General features: G+C 38.2%; 2 protein-coding genes across 8 annotated transcripts in view; both read left to right on the top strand.

Moving 5' to 3' along the window:
• The window catches only part of ZNF654 (zinc finger protein 654), a 109938-nt gene extending 103225 nt beyond the window's left edge, over nucleotides 1-6713 (top strand). For all 7 annotated transcript variants that reach the window (XM_023755356.1, XM_006090541.3, XM_023755361.1 and 4 more), the window contains 2 exons: nucleotides 71-2414; nucleotides 3407-6713. In XM_023755356.1, coding sequence (XP_023611124.1) covers nucleotides 71-2414; nucleotides 3407-3414 — 2352 coding nt within the window. In that variant the 3' untranslated portion in view covers nucleotides 3415-6713. The remainder of the gene's footprint in view (nucleotides 1-70; nucleotides 2415-3406) is intronic.
• A 5962-nt stretch (nucleotides 6714-12675) lies between these two features.
• CUNH3orf38 (chromosome unknown C3orf38 homolog) lies at nucleotides 12676-19414 on the top strand. The gene is made up of 3 exons (XM_023755362.1): nucleotides 12676-13193; nucleotides 15763-16004; nucleotides 17476-19414. Exons 1-3 carry the CDS (start codon nucleotides 13067-13069, stop codon nucleotides 18115-18117), a joined length of 1011 nt encoding a protein of 336 aa, XP_023611130.1. The 5' UTR covers nucleotides 12676-13066; the 3' UTR covers nucleotides 18118-19414.
• The last annotated feature ends 479 nt before the right edge of the window (nucleotides 19415-19893 follow it).

Raw genomic sequence — 19893 nt, 5'->3', positions numbered from 1 at the left:
ATTTAAAAGGTATTTAGTAGTAATATATATATATATATATATATATATTTGTTTGTTTGTTTTTATTCAGGTTGAAGAAGAAGGCTTACAAATTTGTGTTGAAATATGTGGTTGTGCTCTACAACTAGACCTTCATGATGATCCCAAAACTAAGTGTCTAATTTATAAAACAATTGCACATTTCTTGCCAAATGATTTGGAGATCCTCAGGATTTGTGCACTCTCAATATTTTTTCTTGAACGCTCCTTGGAAGCTTATCACACTGTTGAAGAGCTTTACAAATGTCCAGATGAAGAATATAATGAAGGCACCAGTAGTGTTCAAAATCGTGTTCGTTTTGAATTACTTCCAATTTTGAAAAAGGGATTGTTTTTTGATCCTGAATTCTGGAACTTCGTAATGATTAAGAAAAACTGTGTAGCATTACTGAGTGATAAATCAGCAATCAAATTTCTAAATGAAAATACACTGGAAAATTCTATAGGTAATCTAAAAAAGACATTGGAACAGAAAGGTTTAGATGAAGGTGTTGACTCTTTTACAGATCAGAGCACTGGAGAGCTTGATCCTGATGATATATCTGGAGTACAACCTAAAGGCCATGTTAACACAAAGAAAAACCTTACTGCTCTTAACACTTCTAAAGTAGACCACAGTGTCCCAAGGCATCGGTGTATGTTATGTAATAAGGAATTTCTAGGCGGTCACATTGTAAGGCATGCCCAGGCTCATCAGAAAAAGGGCAGTTTTTCCTGTGTTATATGTGGTAGGAAATTTAGAAACAGAGGACTTATGCAGAAGCATTTAAAAAATCATGTTAAAAAAATACAAAGACATCAAATTACTGTAGCTCAACAGGAGGATCAGGAAACTCCTGCTTTGGAAGAAATAAACTTTTCCAATTCTTCAATTTCATTTGAAAACGGAGATTTCGATAATAAAGAGTTGGAAATACCGACTATTAATACTTCCAATGATGGAAACGAAGCAGTCATCCCTGAGCATGTGGCTGAATTCACTGAAATTCCCATAAGTGTATCAGAAGATGTCATTGAAAACATTGAAAATGGCAGTCCTGACACTTATATAAATAATGTATTGGAACCTTTAACTGTATGTGAGGATGATTACGAGGAGGAAGAGGATGAAGAAGGTGATTATGAAGAAGATGATTATGACCTGAATCAAGAAACTCCAGCACTTCATAAAATTAATGGAACTTTGTGCCATCCAAAAGACATATATGATATAGATCAAAAAGGAAACTTTAAGTGCCCTGCTCTTGGTTGTGTTAGGATATTTAAAAGAATTGGATTTCTCAATAAACATGCAAGGACTGCACATCCAACTGACTTAAATGTGCGGCAAACGGTAATGAAGTGGAGCAAAGGAAAATGCAAATTCTGTCAAAGGCAGTTTGAAGATTCTCAGCATTTTATAGATCACCTTAATAGACACAGCTATCCAAATGTGTACTTTTGTTTGCATTTTAATTGCAATGAGTCGTTTAAGCTGCCATTCCAGCTTGCTCAGCACACAAAAAGTCACAGGATATTTCAGGCCCAGTGTAGTTTTCCAGAATGCCATGAGCTTTTTGAAGATCTTCCTCTGTTATATGAACATGAAGCTCAGCACTATTTAAGTAAAACACCGGAATCATCTGCACAACCAAGAGAAGCAATTGCTTGGGATGTTCTTACAGACTCAAATAACAGTTATCAGGAAAAAGACTCATCTAGTAATGAGAAACAAGCTATTAGCCTGCCAGTTTGTACTAGCAAATCAAGGAAAGATTCTACAGAACCAAAGACATGTATAGACAGTATGGAAAAGAAGACAGACAGTTTAGTTCAGAATGGAAATGAACATTCTGATGACACTGTTTCTGATATAAGCTTGACAGACCAAAAGATGCCTGACCTAGAGCCAAATTCTGAAAATAATTGTAGTATTATCGATTTAGTCAATGGACACGGTGGAATAGAACAGACATCTTTAGTTTCATCAGGTTCTGCTTTGAAAATTGATACAAATAGAATCAGAACAGAAAATGGTTCCATTTTACCCAATGTTGTATCACAAGAACACAGTACCCTGCCAGTATCTCAGGCACCATCCAAACCAAATATGATGAGCGAACATACTTCATATGGCTTAATTTTATCAAAGCCATATGTCAGACCATTGCCTCCCAGTTACCTTGATGAACGGTACCTTAGTATGCCAAAACGCAGAAAATTTCTGACTGATAGAATAGATGCCTGTTCTGATCAAGATAACATTTGTAAAAAATCAGTGAAAAGATTAAGATGTGGCAAATGCCTGACCACCTACTGTAATGCAGAAGCACTTGAGGCTCACCGTGCACAAAAGAAATGTCAGGCACTCTTTGGATTTGATTCAGATGATGAAAGTAAGTCTTCTATCTTCTCAGTAGGTATATCTGTAGAAATAGAAAATGCCACAGGTCTTTAAAGTTAACATTTGTATAGCATCCTATATAATAAAAGCGTAACATGCAAATTGACAGGACTGCGGAATGCGGGGGGTGGGGCAGGCGGCACCAGGCCAGCCAAGGCACGTGCCAGTGGGCAGAGGGAGGGAACGACGGTGGGGGGGTGGGGCGACCAGCAGCAGCAGAAGGGCGATAGGGGGGTCTGGCACCGTCTCCTGATCGGCCCGTCAGGTCACCTCCCGCAGAGGGAGGCTGGGCAGCGGCAGGGTGATGGGGGCGGCGGCGTCCCCTATCCGGTCACCTCCTGCAGAGGGAGGCCAGACTGTGGCTCAGGGAGCAGGCCTGTGCCATCAGTAGGACATCCTCTGAGGACTCCCGGACTATGAGAGGGCGCAGGCCGGGCTGAGGGACCCCCCACCCTCCAGTGCACGAATTTTCGTGCACTGGTCCTCTAGTAGATAATAAAGCACTAAACTATACATTATTTCCTTTATACAACCATTATGAGGTGATGTCACTATTCCTGTTTTATAGATCAAACTCAAATTCACAAGTTAAGTAATATGCATAGGCACAGGCCTATGAACTTGTGGGAGCCAGAACTTGTACACAGGTTTTCCATACTCTTTGATCATTTTCACTGTATTTGAAGCTTTTCTTCATTCTAGGTTTCATGTACTTAAGGTTCTAGAAACAAAGTAATTATGATGGAAGTGTTTTTCATCTGCATGCTGTATTATAATCCAAGTGAAACTGAGCCTCTTTACAAATACAATTTAAAAGAATCAGAAAATAAATGAAAGACAAAAATGAGCAGAAGAACTTGCCTGCCTTTTTACCACTATCAATATTCTTTCAATGTGTAAGGGTGTAAATAAACAGGAATCTGACTTAGAGTTCCAGTTGAACATCTATAAAACTCGAATTAATAGACATGTTTTGTTTTACAGGTGCCTGATAAAAATGTATCAGAAAGATCTGTCGATCAAGCAGTAGTGTGAAAAAAGCACTACAAGAAAATGCATCATCAGTTTGCTATTTCCCTGACGGCCTTAATTTTAGAGTGGTCTAGGATTAGTTAAAGACAAAGCACATTGTCTAGAATGAACTCACAGAGATGTGCTAGTTCAGATTCCAAAAGGGTTATTACAAAACTCCCAAAGTACCAGTTATCCAGAAAACCACATTTAAAAAAAAAAGTTCATGAGATTAATAGCAGCACGTTCAGTTTCGCTTAAGTGAGAAACTTGTTCAGGCAACTAGTCAGAAAGAGAAACCAGCTATGGCCTTACAGAAAGGGAGTTAACCCATTTAAAAAGGGGGAGGGGTTGGTTTACAATAAACAACTTAAAGTATTCTACAAATGGGATGGTTTACTTGTCATGTATAATCAGATTTTGACCTCCCTTCTGACCAAACATGGCTTAAGGAATCACTACTAGGTTTATTATAATTTAGAAACTGATACATGAAAATAAAACTTGATTTATCACTGTTCTATCCATAAAAGATTGTAACTTGTTTCCAGATGATTGAATAGACAGGTCAAAGTTCAATATATGGCATGCCAGTATTTAAAAGTAAAAAAACAAAAGACAAAACAGTGCTTTGCTGGAACCTTCCACTTTCCATTTTTGTGATACCAATGAATTATAAAGGCAGCAGTGTCAATTAAATAGAAAAAGTACCATTGGTAACTTTGGGGATAGATGGGAGGAATTTTAAGACCATTAAAGGCTATCTAGTTGGTGGAAAACACTGAATTGCAAATTCCTCAATGTGAATAATGGTATAAGCACACTGGGATATTTCTATTTGTATATAGAGTAGTGTTGGGACATTGCTTGATGATTCATAGTAAGGTCCTTTAGACATTAATGTGAGTTATCTAAGTACAGTCCTATAAAAACTGGCTGTAAAAAATATGTAAGCTAAGAATCAGGTCAAGAACTCATTGGTTTTATTCATTTAGAATAGTTAGTTATAAAATAAGCCATACTACTCATGCTTTCTTATTTATTAGTGATAGATTTGGTCTGATTGATTTTTATATATATATGAAAGGAAATATTTACATAAAAATTTGCACAGCAAGAACACAGTAAGATATATTGATGCATTTATTTTCCTTGATGACCAGTAATTTTCCTAAGGAAGATTTTAACTTAATAAATTAATACAAAAAATGTTTTAAAAATACCCTCTCAGATGTGTTCTACTTGTACATTCTCTAAAAGAGGAAGGCTAAAGACCTTTTATCTAATAATGTGTTAATCTATAGCAGGGATAAAATGAAAAATGCAAAGGCAAATTCTTCAAAAACTGGGCTAGTAATGTACCAATGTCAACCAAATAAATATTCCAGTATTCCGACACATTTTTGTTCAAAGCAGATAATCTGATCAGAGCCTAATATATCCATATATTTTGAATATTAAACTTTGGCATATTAAAGTTTCTTGAATGAAGTTACCAAGCAAGTGGAACATTTCTTCCAGGGCATCATCTAGACCAGTGATGGCAAACCTATGACACGCGTGTCAGAGGTGACACGCGAACTCATTTTTTTTGGTTGATTTTTCTTTGTTAAATGGCATTTAAACATATAAAACAAATATCAAAAATATAAACCTTTGTTTTACTATGGTTGCAAATATAAAAAAATTTCTACGTGACAAGGCACCAGTGTTAAGTTAGGGTTTTTCAAAATGCTGACACGCCGAGCTCAAAAGGTTCGCCATCACTGAGCTAGACTATTGAATTAAGATTTCCAAGTCACAATAGATCATGGTAGGTCAAATATCTAAAAAATTTCCCAATTTTATTAGCTTAGTTATCATGTGCATTCACTACTATACAATTGACAGTCATAAATCCATTCCAATAAAATTTAGGTTTTTTGTTTTTTAATTTTATTTTTATTGTAGCCTACATTAGGCTGTGGAATTTACATTTAAATTGCATAAGTAAACACAAATCAGTTAGATTTTTTAATTCTTTAAGGTCAACTTAAAATCTTTTCCATACTCCCTGACACTAAAAATATAATACATGAGATCTATTTCAGTTTAGTCTAAAATAATCATGTAATTAAGTCTGTCTGGAAACTAGTTCATTTGGACAATAAAGTTATTTTTGAAATATAATTTCTGCTTCATTTTCCGGAAGTTTAAAATTACCACTTAACATTTTTAACTCTTTACTTTTTTGTAAGTTGAAACTATCACGTCTACAAATTACTTTCATTCATTTTGCAGTTCATACCAAGATGTTTTTAAATATATTGCATATGTTATTATGTCTTTGAGGTTTTATTTCTATTATGTTGCTAAGGGAAAACTTTGGGAGATTGATCAAATCGGTTTATACATAAATCAAGGAATGTCTTATAAAATTCTATTTGAACACACTGTTCTCACTCTTTATATATTTCTCAGATAATTGTTATTGAAAGAATGTGTACATTTTATGTATGTTTTATAACACACAAACTTATGTCATTTTGCTTGTAGAGGATGTATAAACTTCCAACAATTCTAGTTTGGGATCCAGAAGAAAAGGAAGCTTTCTTCCTCAATTTATTCTCTTTCTTTTTTACTCCTTCTGTTTTGAGGATATGTTTAACTTACATGGACCAAGTTTCAATCCTATGTTTTTAAATAAAAAAAAAATTGCCTTCAAAACATTACATACTAACTTTCTATGTTTCAGTAAGGTCAAGAAAATAGCAAATCTGAATTTTTGCTGCTCAGATATTTTGGGAGAGGTAAAAAAGGAATCTCCGTGGACAAGGACACTGGTACTTTGGGCTTTAGCCATATTCGTTTTTTTAAACCACCAATTATATAATGAGTAGATAATTTATAACATTGAACTTGTGATTCTTCTGAAATCACACTTGAAGGTTCAGCCGTACTCCTTTTGTGTTTGGTTTAAACTGTTGTATGGATGAAAAACCTAAAAGGGATGATAGTGTTTATTTTTTAATTTATTTGGTACTGTAAAACACCTTTTCAGAATGACTAAATGCTGCATATGCATTTTGGAATTGTTAATATGTGAAAGATATTACAGTTTCAGCAAGAAAGGAATTTGTGCTTCCTTGTTGAACATTAAATTATTTTACTTTGCATTTTATAAGAGTACAAATTAAAACTGAGCCATTGAACTGCAATAAATCAACAATAGTGTCTCATTTCAAGAAGTTTTTTGTACTGTACATAGATTTGTTCAATAAAACATTGTTCTTATTGGTAATGAAGTGTTCATTTTTTTAAGCTGCTTTATTTTTTTTAAATATATTTTTATTGATTTCAGAGGGAAAGGGAGAGAGAGAGAGAAACATCAATGATGAGAATCATTGATCAGCTGCCTCCTGCATGCCCTCTACTAGGGATCAAGCCTGAAATCAGGGCATGTGTACTGACCAGGAATCGAACCACAGAGTCACACCGGCTGGGCTGAAGTGTTCATTTTTGTGTAACACAACCCTTCAAAGGAAATAGGCTTAATATATATATATTAAATAAGAAATTTCTATTATGTCTTATAAGAGAATGAGGTATTTCCGTTCATATCATGTTTAGATTATTGAGTGATTTTTAAAAAATATAGAAAAAATAAATATAAGTTTAATTAAGTAGACCTTTTTAGAAATTATTTTAACTAATGTCCACATGCAGGAATTACACATTGATAGAATGCTGGTTACTGAAGTCATTTCAAGTAAATGGCTTCAGTGTGAGGTAGGTGGAAGACAACTATCAGAAGCAAGCCTGGATGGATTTGTTTACGTTGGTAATTCTTCAAAGATGAAGAGCTTTTGCTGGAACTTAAAACAAAAACTGAAGTCATTTGGAAATAAGATGTAAACGATGAAAATTAACCACCTACAAAAACATTTCAATGGGAAAATATCTAAGCCAATTAATCTGTGTCTAAAAGTGAGGGCTCCTATATTTTTGGTTCACTAACAAAGGAAAACCCCCTCCACTTTGCTATAACTTGCAACTGGAAAAAAATGGGCCTGATGTAGGAAAAGGACCTCTTTAATGTGATGAGATAGTACTGCAAATGATAGAACATATACTGTGTTAAATACACTGTTTTGTACATGTTACAAATGTTACCCTTTGAAAAACACTATGAGAAAGTTATTAAAGCATAGAGTTGAGATCTAGAATTCTCGGTCTATGATTTATGAATATATGGTCTTAGACTATTAAATGAGGTATTTAGATAAAATTATTGGGGTTATCTACACTTTTTTCTGAAACTTGAGGAATTCTGAGAAGCAATCAAATATTACTAAGTACCTTTCAAATAAATAGGTTGTTCTTCATAGCATAAGATCTATGCTGATTTCAAGAACCAACTGATAACAGAGACAAGTTTTGGCTCTACATCAAGATTTGAAATGGAGGCAATCCAATAGTACATGGAATAAAAATTAAAAGTGCAAGAGAAGTTCATGCCTTATGGGTCCAACATACTGGAGAAGAAATGGCTTCTTGTTTTATTAAATTACTGTGTACAAACTATACGTGTAACCCCTAATTGTTAAAACAACAATAGATAAGAACACTGCTTTTTAAAATCAAGATTCAGAAAGGTTAAATAACTAAAGTCACATAGCTAATAAATAGGTGGAACTGAAAAGTCAGATGTGTCCTAAAACCATGCCATCCAGTTTCCATTCTGCCATGCTGTTTTCCCTACAAATACAGATCATGAGTGGATCTAATACATTCAAATTGAGAGGGCTAGACTTGCCTGAGGATCAGTGATTTCAGAGACAAAGGATGAAGTTGGCTACAGACAGCTGTTTGATGTTTTATTCTCTTCTACCACAGTATGGTCACCAATGGTCTCCAAAGCAGCAGAATCTCAGAACTTGTTAGAAATGCTAAATTTTGGTCAGGTGAGGGACCAATCTGTTTTTGAGAAGTCCTCCAGGTGATTGATACACACTAAGATTTGAAAACTGCAGACCTAAAGCAACAATGTTCTTCATTATTTCCCTAGAGGAGGTAAGCTATGTTCCCTTAAATTCAGTCTTTTCAGAAGCTCAATTTCCAGGAAATTTGAAGTACTTAACTACTTTGGGGTGAATGGATATTTTAATAGTAAGACCTAATACCCCAAACCACTCTAATCAAGAAAACTTTTCTTTCCTCAAAACCATTCAGTAAGTGAAACTGCCAGAACATGATTTAATGGAAACAGCCCATAGAGGTGTGGGGATCAGGCTCAATTCCCGATAGGGGGTGTGTAGGAGGCAGTCAATCAATGTTATGCTTTGATATCGATGTTTCTCTCCCTCAAGATCAATTTTTTTAAAAATCTTAAAAAAAAAAAAACAGCAAGAAAACCACTGCGACTAGACTGGAGTGAGAGTGAGAGAATAACTGGAAATGAAGGCAGAAAGGTAAAAATATAAAAGCCCAAGTCTATAATGGCAGGCAAGGCTCTATCTAATACAGTAGACACTAGCCACATGTGGCTATGAAAATATAATTAAAATTAAAATAAAACGTAAAATTGAGTTCCTCAGTTGTATTAGCCACATTATAAGAGCTCAAGAGCCACATGTGGCTGATGGTTATTGTATTGGACAAAACAGATATAGAACATTCACATCATCTTAGAAAGCCCTTTGGACAGATGGTTCATTATCAGTGATCCTCAACTAAGGGTGGGGTTTTTTTGTCTCCCAGGCAACACTCAGCAAGTTGGAGGCATTTTTGGTATCAGTAACTGGAGAGAGAAGATGCTACTGGCATCTAGTAGGTAGAAGCCAGGGATGCTGTTAAGCATCCTACAACACATAGGATAGCGTCTACAATAAAAAATTATCCTACCCCCAAACTCCAGGGTTGAGAAACACTGCTCTGGATCAATCATGACTACAACTCTAACTTCACTTACTAATTGCCTCCTCCTTCCACAAGCTGCTCCAGCCTCCTGGCACTCTTCTGTAGTTCACGCTCTCATTTTCTTCAGATCTTTCCTTCAGTGTGGCTTAGAGAAGCCTTTCTTGACAGCCTGTATAAAATAGCAACATCCTCTCCATCACCCTCCTTTTGATATTTTTTTTAAATTAAATCTTTATTGTTCAGATTACATTTGTTCCTCTTTTTTTTCCCCCCATAACTCCCCTCCTCCCAGTTCCTGCCCCACCCTCCGCCCTCACTCCCCACCCACTGTCCTCATCCATAGGTGCACGATTTTTGTCCAGTCTCTTCCCGCATCTCCCATTCCCCTTTCCCCCCCAAGAATAGTCAGTCCATTCCCTTTCTATGTCCCTGATTCATTATAATCACCAGTTCATTCTGTACATCAGATTATTTATTCACTTGATTCTTAGATTCACTTATTGATAGATGCATGTTTGTTGTTCATAATTTGTATCTTTACCTTGTTCTTCTTCCTCTTCTTAAAGGATACCTTTCAGCATTTCGTCTAATACTGGTTTAGTGGTGATGAACTCTTTTAGCTTTTCCTTATCTGTGAAGCTCTTTATCTGACCTTCAATTCTGAATGATAGCTTTGCTGGATAAAGTAATCTTGGTTGTAGGTTCTTGGTATTCAGCACTTTGAATATTTCTTGCCATTCCCTTCTGGCCTGCAAAGTTTCTGTTGAGAAATCAGCTGACAGTCGTATGGGTATTCCCTTGTAGGTAATTGAGTCTCTTTCTCTTGCTGCTTTGTCTTTTGCTCTTGGCATTTTAATTATGATGTGTCTTGGTGTGGTCCTCTTTGGATTCCTTTTGTTTGGGGTTCTCTGCGCTTCTTGGACCTGTAAGTCCATTTCTTTCACCAGGTGGGGGAAGTTTTCTGTCATTATTTCTTCAAATAAGTTTTCAATATCTTGCTCTCTCTCATCTTCTGGTATGCCTATAATTCTGATGTTGGTGCGTTTGAAACTGTCCCAGAGGCTCCTTACACTATCTTCGTATTTTCGGATTCTTTTTTCATTTTGCTTTTCCGGTTGGGTGTTTTTGGCTTCTTCGCATTTCAAATCTTTGACTTGATTCTTGCGCTCCTCTGTTCTGCTATTGGGTGTCTGTATAATATTCTTTATTTCAGTCAGTGTATGCTTAATTTCTAGTTGGTTCTTTATCACAACATCGAGGGTCTCATTAGATTTCGTGAGGCTCTCATCAAGTTTATTGGCAGCTTCTAGCACATTATTGAAAGCCCTCAAAAGTGCGTTTTTTAGCTCTATATCCTCCATTTCTGTCATGTTTTTTTGTCTCCGCATTTTTTATGCTTTCTTGGTGCACCCCCTTGTGGTCTTTGTGCGCAGTCTTGTTCTAGTTAAGCCTTGATTGTTGTAGTTAATACTAGAGGGATTTGACCACCAGGCCGACTGGCTGTGAGAATCAGCTGTATCTGCAGTGGGAAAACTTCTGTCCTCTGGAGAGGTGCTGATCTAGCCTTTGCCTGAGGCTATCCGGCAAATGGCTCTGCGCAGGGCTTGGGCGGGGCGGGATCAACAGGGCGGGCGGAGGGAGCGGTTATGGCTGCTCTCAGTCCCGTTCCCAGAGGCTCTGCTTCTCAGAACCCTGGCAACCGCTGCAAACCTCGGAGAGAAAGCTGCCCTCACGTTCCAACTGATGCCAGACAATCCCGCTTCTCCCATTTGAGTCTGAGTCCCTAGAGACTCGCCCGGATCTGGAGCTCAGAGTCTGAGACTCCCTCCCGATTGAAAACGACAACCGCACCCTCAGCCACCAGCCGGCTCCACGCGCACCTCCGTACCTTTGTATTTTCCACACTGCGCCTCCTCTGAGCCTCGGTATGCTGTTCTCTTTCCTTCTAGTTGAAGAGTCTGTCCTCGGCCAGCTTTCCTGTGGTTCTGGGTGATGTCCGTTCCGTCTTTTAGTTGTATTTTTGAAGTGGTTGTTTGCGGCAGCAATCTCTGGTGTTTACCTATGCCGCCATCTTGGTTTCTCCCTTTTGGTATTTTTTTAAATCCATACTATTCTGGACAATACATAATTTCTTGTATGTTTATTTTTAGCTTCCTTTCACTCGAATGCAAGCTACAAATGACTTGCATTTATTTCTAGCATACAGAACAGTGCCTGACAAGCTGATGCTCAATAAATACATGTTCCGAATGATATGAATGAAAAAGTTGGGCATGCCATTCATGTGGTTCCACACCAGTCTGATGAGCACTTACTTGTCATGCTTTACTTGCCAAACTCCCAAAAGGTCCTCGAAGGAAGGTCTGTATCATTTTTCTGTATCTTCAATACCTAGAATACTAGGCACTCAGTAATGCTTAACGAAAAATGAATTGGTATCTGTTTACTAAAACACCCAAACAGCATCCACCGCCAAATTAGATTAAGGATGCTGTGAACGCCTGTTCTGAAGACTACATTCAAAGTACATTTTATGACTGATATTTCGCTGTGTTTTTTTTTTAAATATTAAATTTGCTCACGGGATCTGCATGTGTCTACATTTCAGCTACTAAATGGCAATACACTAATTAAATGTAGACGAATCTAAAACACGGCTTAAAAACGGAAGAGACAGAGGCAAGTGTTTTAAATCTGATCCCTAACCGGACTTCCCCGCGGAGCAGGATTGTTTCCCCTCGCGTGAATGTGAGCTGCTGTCGTCGTAAGAGTAACAGTAACGCTAACAGTTGTTGAACTCTTTCTTTCTAAGGGCAGGCACTCTACACACACACACACACACACACACACACACACACACACACACCCCCCCCCCCTTGCCAGCAAGCCCCCATTGGCATCTCTACTAGCTCCGTTTCGAGACAGGCTGAGGGACAAGTGTCTAAAGAGCTCGCCCACGGTCACCGGGGGAAAACTGTTGGGTTAAAGCCGTGGCCTCCGGCGTCCAGCACTTAACCTGCTGCTACCGCCCCTCTCGGACCTGGTCTGCGGGAACCGGAACGGGAGCGACAGCCGACCCGCCGGAGAGGAGTCAGCTGGCAGGCGTGGCAGAGGAGAGGTGATTTTTAAAAACACACCCGAAAAGCTTTCCATAGTATGATGTTAAAACCAAATTATTTTAACACAGTACCATGCAACTCAAGAATATCAATCTGCGGGCACGCCCAACTTGCAAGTGGCCGAGGCGGACTTTCAACCGCTCCCGGGGGCCGGGCCGGCGGGCGGGGAGGAGGTGCCTCCATTGGCCGGCCCCGGGGCATCACGGGAGTTCGCCGTGCTTCCAGGCGGCGCTCGCTTTCACGCACCTGCACCTACGCAGCCCTCCCAGGCGCTCTTTTGGAGAAGGGACTCCTAAGGCTTTCAGGGCATCACTTTCCGCAACCAGCTGCCTTATGGAAGGTCGATGTTCTCGGTGTAAATGCGGTGCTTTCCTAAAGTGAGAGTCAAGAGACTCGCTCCGTCCTGGCCACCCCGGAACGACAAGTTGGAGCCCCGCGTTTCCTGATCGACCTCATTGGCGGCATCACTTCCGCCCAGGGTTTGGAATACCCGAGGCGCTTTGGCGGCGAACACCCGGAAAGGCACTGCCGGTGCCTGTTGCCAAGGCGCCGGCCCCGTGGGCCTAAAGGAGCGACATTATTGGCGTCGTCCTCTCCCCCCTTCCTGGGGGTCGAGATGTCGGGGCTCAGCTGCCCAGAGAGAGAGGGCTGTCGTAAGCTGCTCGGCCTGCTGGATACCGACGAGATCATGGCCCTGTGCGACACCGTCACCAACCGCCTGGTGCAGCCTGAAGACCGCCAAGGTGAGGAGAGGCCCCCACCCCCACGGGCGGTCGGCCCTCCCCGGGCCTCCCGGTCCCGCGGGTCCCGGCAGCGGCGTGGAGGAGGGAGGCGCGGCCTCGCCCCCGCCGGTCCGGACCGCGCTGGACGGCGCCCGCGGGAGTCGGGCCACTGCAGCCGCTCCGCGGCCTGGGACCCGCCCGCAGCCTCGGCCGGCCCCGCTGCGCCATCCCCCCCGGGAGGCTGGGGCCCTGAAAAGGGCGCTGGTTTTACCCGTTGAGCAATGTAGGCAAATGTTTGTTTAGAGAACGTGAATAGTCATTTAAAAAAAAAAAAGGAACCATTTTGTTTCGATCAGCTGAGCGAGCGTCAGCTGTTAGCCGCTCAGGCATTTTCGAGCTTGGAAGGGAATATCAGACATATTGTTCCATCTCCTGAGTAAAACAGATTATTACTGTAATAAAGGCGGGTGGTTTGAATTCATCTATGTTCTTGGATCCAGGTTTTTTTCTGAGATTTTATGTAGAAACACATTGCTTCAAGGGTTATTAAACATAAGCCTGACTGTAACGAGTCCGGATAAAAATGTAATGAGTAGCTTAATAGTTTGTTTCATTTTATATACCACCTGGCCAGTTTTATTCTAAACTTGCTGGATTTTACTCTAAAATGTCAAAATTCCAGCCCCCTATAGTAGTAAGTGACTTATTTATAAAAGACGCCGCTTTTTAACACTGTATTTTTCTACTTAAGTCAGATTTACATGTTAATCATTTAAGAAAATCTCTCATTTGAAACTTCGAACCATGAACATTGAAAGCAGAAATTCCTAAGAGAATGGTTTTAGACCTAATGTAATTCTTCAGCTTAATCACCTCTAAAGTCATTTTGAGTGGATTTAAAATTGTAATACATCGAAATGCTGGATTTACTTGGTTCCCAGTACAAGAATGTTAAATGATTTGAAGAAATGTTTCTCAAAGAGGAAAATACAATCACTAAACATATGAAAAGGCAACCTCTTAGAAAGCAGTGAAATGAAAACCAAAACACACACGATCTCTCCCCCCCCCATATACCAAATTGGCAAAAAAACTAAATGTACAAACTTCAAACGTTGGCGATCATGTGGAACAGCTTTTAGAACTACCGCTTTGGAAGCAGGTTTGACGTTCTCTCCTCAAGTGGAAGATGAGCTCCCTCCGAGGCACAGGTTTCTGGACCTGAGCTGCTCCAACCGGAACGTGCCTGTGGATCCCGGGGACCTTGTTCAAGCGCAGATTCTGGTTCAGGGGCCGGCGGTGGGCCCAGAAGGTCCACGTTTTTAGCAAACCCCGAAGTGATGCTCATCTTGTCCCTCTGCACTAGGGGACATGCGTGGAAGAAAGTAATAGTTTGGTAATTGGACACACACGTTGAAACCCTATAAACAGAAAGATAAATACTTTGTGACGTAGTCCGATAATTAACTATGGTACAACTGGCATTAATAAAGCTACGTATATTCTAATGATTAATCTCAGAAACAACATTAAGGCAAAAGCTGATTACAGAAGACATCTATTGATGGGTTGAATTTACAGAACGTTCAAACAATAGCAAATTACATTGTTCAGGGATATGTCACTAAAAAAAAAAATCAAGGAAATCATAAACAACATTTAGGATAATAGCTACCTGTGAGATAGATGGGTAGAGAGAGGGAATGGCATTCAGTAGGGAGGGGTAAAATATGACCTCAAAGATATTAGTAATTTCCTGTGTCTCAAGCTGCATGTTATGTACATGGGAGTTCATTTTATTGGTATTCTGTATACCTCACACATGTTAAAAATAATCTTTTGTCTGTTATTTAATATAATTTTTTAAATTAAAAAAATACAAGTCTGGGTTCTGCCAATTCTTGGGAGCATAATTATTGATAGCTTATGTATCCTCAAGTTTCATTATCTGTAGAGTGAGGAGATTGAACTAAAAGTTTTTGTACATGTAAAATACTGTGATTTTGCCCATTTTTAGGAATTATAACTGAATGTAGGTCCATTGCCTTATTAGAAAATTTTTTTTCTGGCTTAATTTTTTTCTTATAACACTAGGTTTATTTTTTTATTTATTTATTATCCTCACTTGAGGGTATTTTTCCACTGATTTTTTTTAGAGAGAGTGGAAGAGGGAGGGAAAGACATAGAGAAATATCGCCCTGACCAGGGCCTGGGCCAGGGAGGAGCCTGCAACGGAGGTATGTGCCTTTGACCAGTTACCCTTGACCTGAGATCCTTCCATTTGCAGGCCGACACTCTATCCACTGAGCCAAACTGGCTAAGGCTTTTTTAAAAGAAATGCTAGAATTTCATTATATTAATGAGAAGTGAAAGGAAGAGGGAATTTTAGGTAGGGAAGTTGAAAGCATAAAGAAATTTTTTTTAAAGTCCCAAACCTGACAACCTACTTCCTGGTTTTTAAAAATGATAACCATCTCATGCAGAAGCAAAAATGTCATGACAAGAGTAGATAGTTGATAGTTTGTGCTGATCCTGGACAAATTTACAAGTGACTCATGATTTTCTATTAATCTTTACAATTTCCTTCTAGATGCCATTCGTGCAATCTTAGTGTACAGTCAAAGTGTAGAAGAACTTCTGAGGCGTAAAAAAGTCCACCGAGATGTCATATTTAAGTACTTGGCATCACAGGGGGTTGTTATACCTCCAGCTACTGAAAAACACAATCTTATCCAGCATGCAAAGGATCACTGGAAAAAGCAATTACATCTGAAATTGAAGGAAACACCAGAGCGAGTTAACACCTCTCAGGACATTAGAGACTTTAAACAGGTAAAATTGATCGTATAGTTACAACCTGAACCATAATTTTGTTTCAGACTCTCTAGATAATCCTAGATCTGGTGTAACATGTTAATAATATTTTGATTTTTGAAGTAATTTTAGCTTTTCTTCATTTCTACTTTAAAAGAATGCTATTGTAAGCGCTTTCTCATTTTGAAAATGGTCTCTGGTATTAAATTTCAGAAATTCCATGAAAAAAACTTAAATACTTTTTACATTTGGTTTTTAATCTAGAAAAAATTTTGTTGTAATTTCCACTTGCTGACATTGGCTGTTACTATTCCTTTATATCTTTACTGTACATTTTAGATATTGTGTGAATATTTAAAAGTTGATTGAATGAACCTCTAGGTCATTTGCAGATTTTTAAACTGCACACCACAAACTGAATTAATGAGGTTTTACAGTGAGAGCTATTTCACATTAGGAAAGGATCTTACAAGGTCTTTCCTAATGTACTGAAAAGAACCTTGACTGTTAAATCCTAACTGATGTGATTTCAAATTAGGGTCTGCCATATAATCGGTGTGAACTTGTGCAAATGACTTGACCTTTTTGAGCCCTGTTTTCTTTATCTACAAAATGGGCATAAGGATAATATCTATGTCATAAGGCTTGTGAAGATAAAAGTAAATAGCACATACCACAGTGCCCAATATATTCAGTAGCATTGCTCAGTAAATACAAGATTTCATAACATGTAAATGAGATAGTTTTTTTCATAACCTGTGAAACCACTGGCACAATCAAGAGAAAATGCTTATATAAATCATTATTATTGATTATTCATGATGATATTTTAAGAGGCTTTTGCGAAAGTCCACGGCCAGCGTGGCTTTCGCTCGTTCAAAGGCTTGGAGGAAGAGCTGATGCACAAATGATACACAAGATGAAATATTATTTTTAATACTGGGGGAAACTAGAGGAAAACTCAACCATAGCAGTTAAGTTCTCTCTCACTGCTCCGTTCCCAGCTGCTTTTATTAGCTAGAATACACAATTGCCTTTAGGAATGCAAACAGACATATCAATGGTAATGTTTAGTAAACAGTAAGATTGTCAGGTTTTGGGGGAGTTTGCTTTAGGCCATTAAGTCAGCAGCAGGTAATAAAATGTAGATATTCACCCTGTGAATATCAAAAGGAGTCCTGGTCAGCCTTCTGCCAGACTCCTCACATTTTATATCAGTTACTGTTGATCTTGGTTTCCAGCAGGCTTTGTTAAACCTTAATTTTTTAGCTGGATTTTTGAATGTTTCAGCTGGGAAATTCTAAAATGGTTTTCCCCTTTTTGCAGAAAGAATTTACTATGCATGATAGGTTCGGTGAGTTTACATGTAGTTCATTTCCCTTGTGCTATAATTAGTACTATATTAAAACCTAGCTCTGAAACAGGCTAGATAGAAAAATAGATACAAGTATTAACCTTGGTTTTATTTTGTATTTATCTTAATCCACAGGAGAAAGAAGATAAAACTGAAAAAGTTGATTTCCGTCGATTAGGAGAAGCATTCTGTCGCTGGTTCTTTGAACTTCTTAATTCTCAGAATCCTTTTTTTGGACCACCTCAAGATGTATGGGGGCCACAGCACTTCTGGCATGATGTCAAGCTTAGGTTTTACTACAACACATCTGAACAAAATGTGACATACTACCATGGAGCAGAAATAGTGAGCCTTCGTCTGCTGTCACTTGTGAAAGAAGAACATCTTTTTCTCAGTCCCAACCTTGATTCCCATGGATTGAAATGTGCTTCTTCTCCCCATGGTTTGGTTATGGTTGGAGTTGCCGGGACTGTCCACCGAGGGAACTCTTGTTTGGGCATTTTTGAACAAATTTTTGGACTCATCCGCTGCCCTTTTGGGGAGAATACTTGGAAAATCAAATTTGTCAACCTGAGGATTATTGGACAGTCTTCCCTTGCTCCTGAAGCATTAATGAAACCAGCTATTACATTTGAACCGAGTGATCTAGAGGCCTTTTATAATGTAATTGTTGTATGTGGTGCCAATGAAGTACAAAGTAATGTAAGGCAGACGGATAGTCGAACTGGAGACCAAGGTTTGTGCAGTGGAAATGAGGCATTGTTGAACAAAAGATAACTGAGTTTAAGTAATCCTCTAAAGCACTGAGCACTGTATGTACGGAGACTATTCCAGATACTACATTGAGATATTTTAGTTGAAATATCTTTTTTGACTACAGACTAACATATGTGAATACTTGCCTCTTTCTACCTGAGCTGCTGCAAAATGTTCTAAGGGCTTAATGCAGTTCAAATAAATCCCACTTTAGATGTTATAAATGTTGTGCCCTAGAAACCAGGTAATATTTTCATTTTACTGAGTATAAATGTTCTGCTAATGTGTATACATTTCATGTGGAAAAGGAGTGATGGTGTTCAAGGCTTCCCATAATTTTACAATATTTAAAAAATATGCACTTTAAAAAAATTGCATATTTTAGAGATGTCTAATGTAAAATCAAACTTCTTATTTTAGAAAACATCAGTGACATTCATATGCAGAAAGTTTAATAATATAGCAGGCATAGAAAAATTTACTTTGCCTTTTTAAAATCTGAGGAACCTATTTCAAAGTTATCTACTGTAGTCCAACTTAGATTTCTTATAACCTGCAACATTTTCTGAACTATTTTGGGCAATGTTAAGTGCTGTTCTCAAGTCAGACTTTATTATCTAAGCTCTAACAGTTTTACGGGGCATTTATTGTTAACACCATATAAAGGAAACATACTGTAGAAATTTTTGAAAGGTGTGCCCAGTTTCTAACTTTTAATTGAATTACTGTTTTTCCTCTTGCTTGATCTTGGTTGAGGCGACCAAAAAATAAAAATAAAACTGTAATGTAAGCATATACTCCCTCATCATAAATTAAAATTATTAGGATTTTTTTCACCTGTAACTTGTTTTACTAGGATTGAGTTATGCAGGTTAAGTTGCCAAATTAATTACATAGTTGCTTTAAAATTTAAATTTCTCATCACCCAGCGGCTACTTGCTGATACTGGATTTAATTTGTAATTTTAATTTTCAAATGGAAAAAAATTCAACTGGGAAATGCTGTGATGTTGTATTGTACATGTTAACTTTTTACCTTTAACTCTGCTCATGATCATCTGGGTGACTGAAAATAATTTTGGAAGCAGGAGGAAAGAACTCTTTTTTGTTTTTTTCATGCCATCCCTCTTATGAGGAGTACAGGTTGATATGTCCTAAAATAAAAACTTAAAAAAGGAGGGAAAACTCTTTTGTCTGTTATTAGAACAGTGTATTATTTAGATTTAAAGCCAATTTTATTTTTCTCTAAGTTGGAAGTATTATAACATGTAATCGATAAATATCCTAAGTAAAGGATAAATTAAAGACTATTCCCATCATTTTCTTTGTGCTGTTGATGTCAAGTACTGCAAAAAATATAACTATAGATGCTTAAGATAGACAGAAACTGCCTCTAATACTGAATTTTTGAATTTGTGTAATGCTCCAGAAAAACTGCAGTCTCTGCATGTTTGTTTTAATCACCCTTAAAAATTCAAAATCTTCCTGATAGACTAAATCTCTTAAAGATTGGAGTTATATTTCCTGTGAATCCGCAGCTGGGCACATCCATAGGACCTAATGTTGAACGGAATGGGTGAAAGGGTGACCAAAAGAAGCTTCCGTGTCTAGACTTTTATCTTTGGTGATTGTTATCAGTGGTAGCTTTTTGATCATATGGTCTGTTTGAGTTGTATATGTGGATACATGGAAACTCTTAGGCCCCAAACTAACTCAGTTTTGGGGAATATTTTAACTTTCATTTAAATTTTGATGAATTTCAGAAGCCCCAGATCAGAGTGGGATATACTAAGAGGGC

This window comes from Myotis lucifugus, unplaced genomic scaffold, assembly GCF_000147115.1.
Source record: "Myotis lucifugus unplaced genomic scaffold, Myoluc2.0 scaffold_75, whole genome shotgun sequence".
Lineage (NCBI taxonomy): Eukaryota > Metazoa > Chordata > Mammalia > Chiroptera > Vespertilionidae > Myotis > Myotis lucifugus.
The sequence above is the reverse complement of the archived record's forward strand: the minus strand, read 5'-3'. Positions and strand labels throughout refer to the sequence as shown.

Bases quoted from the DNA above. Each gene is read 5' to 3' on its own strand.
- CUNH3orf38 (XM_023755362.1), top strand. From the start codon at position 13,067: ATGTCGGGGCTCAGCTGCCCAGAGAGAGAGGGCTGTCGTAAGCTGCTC. The intron at 13,194-15,762 runs GTGAGGAGAGGC...ATTTCCTTCTAG, and splicing joins GCAGCCTGAAGACCGCCAAG to ATGCCATTCGTGCAATCTTA. The intron at 16,005-17,475 runs GTAAAATTGATC...CTTAATCCACAG, and splicing joins ACATTAGAGACTTTAAACAG to GAGAAAGAAGATAAAACTGA.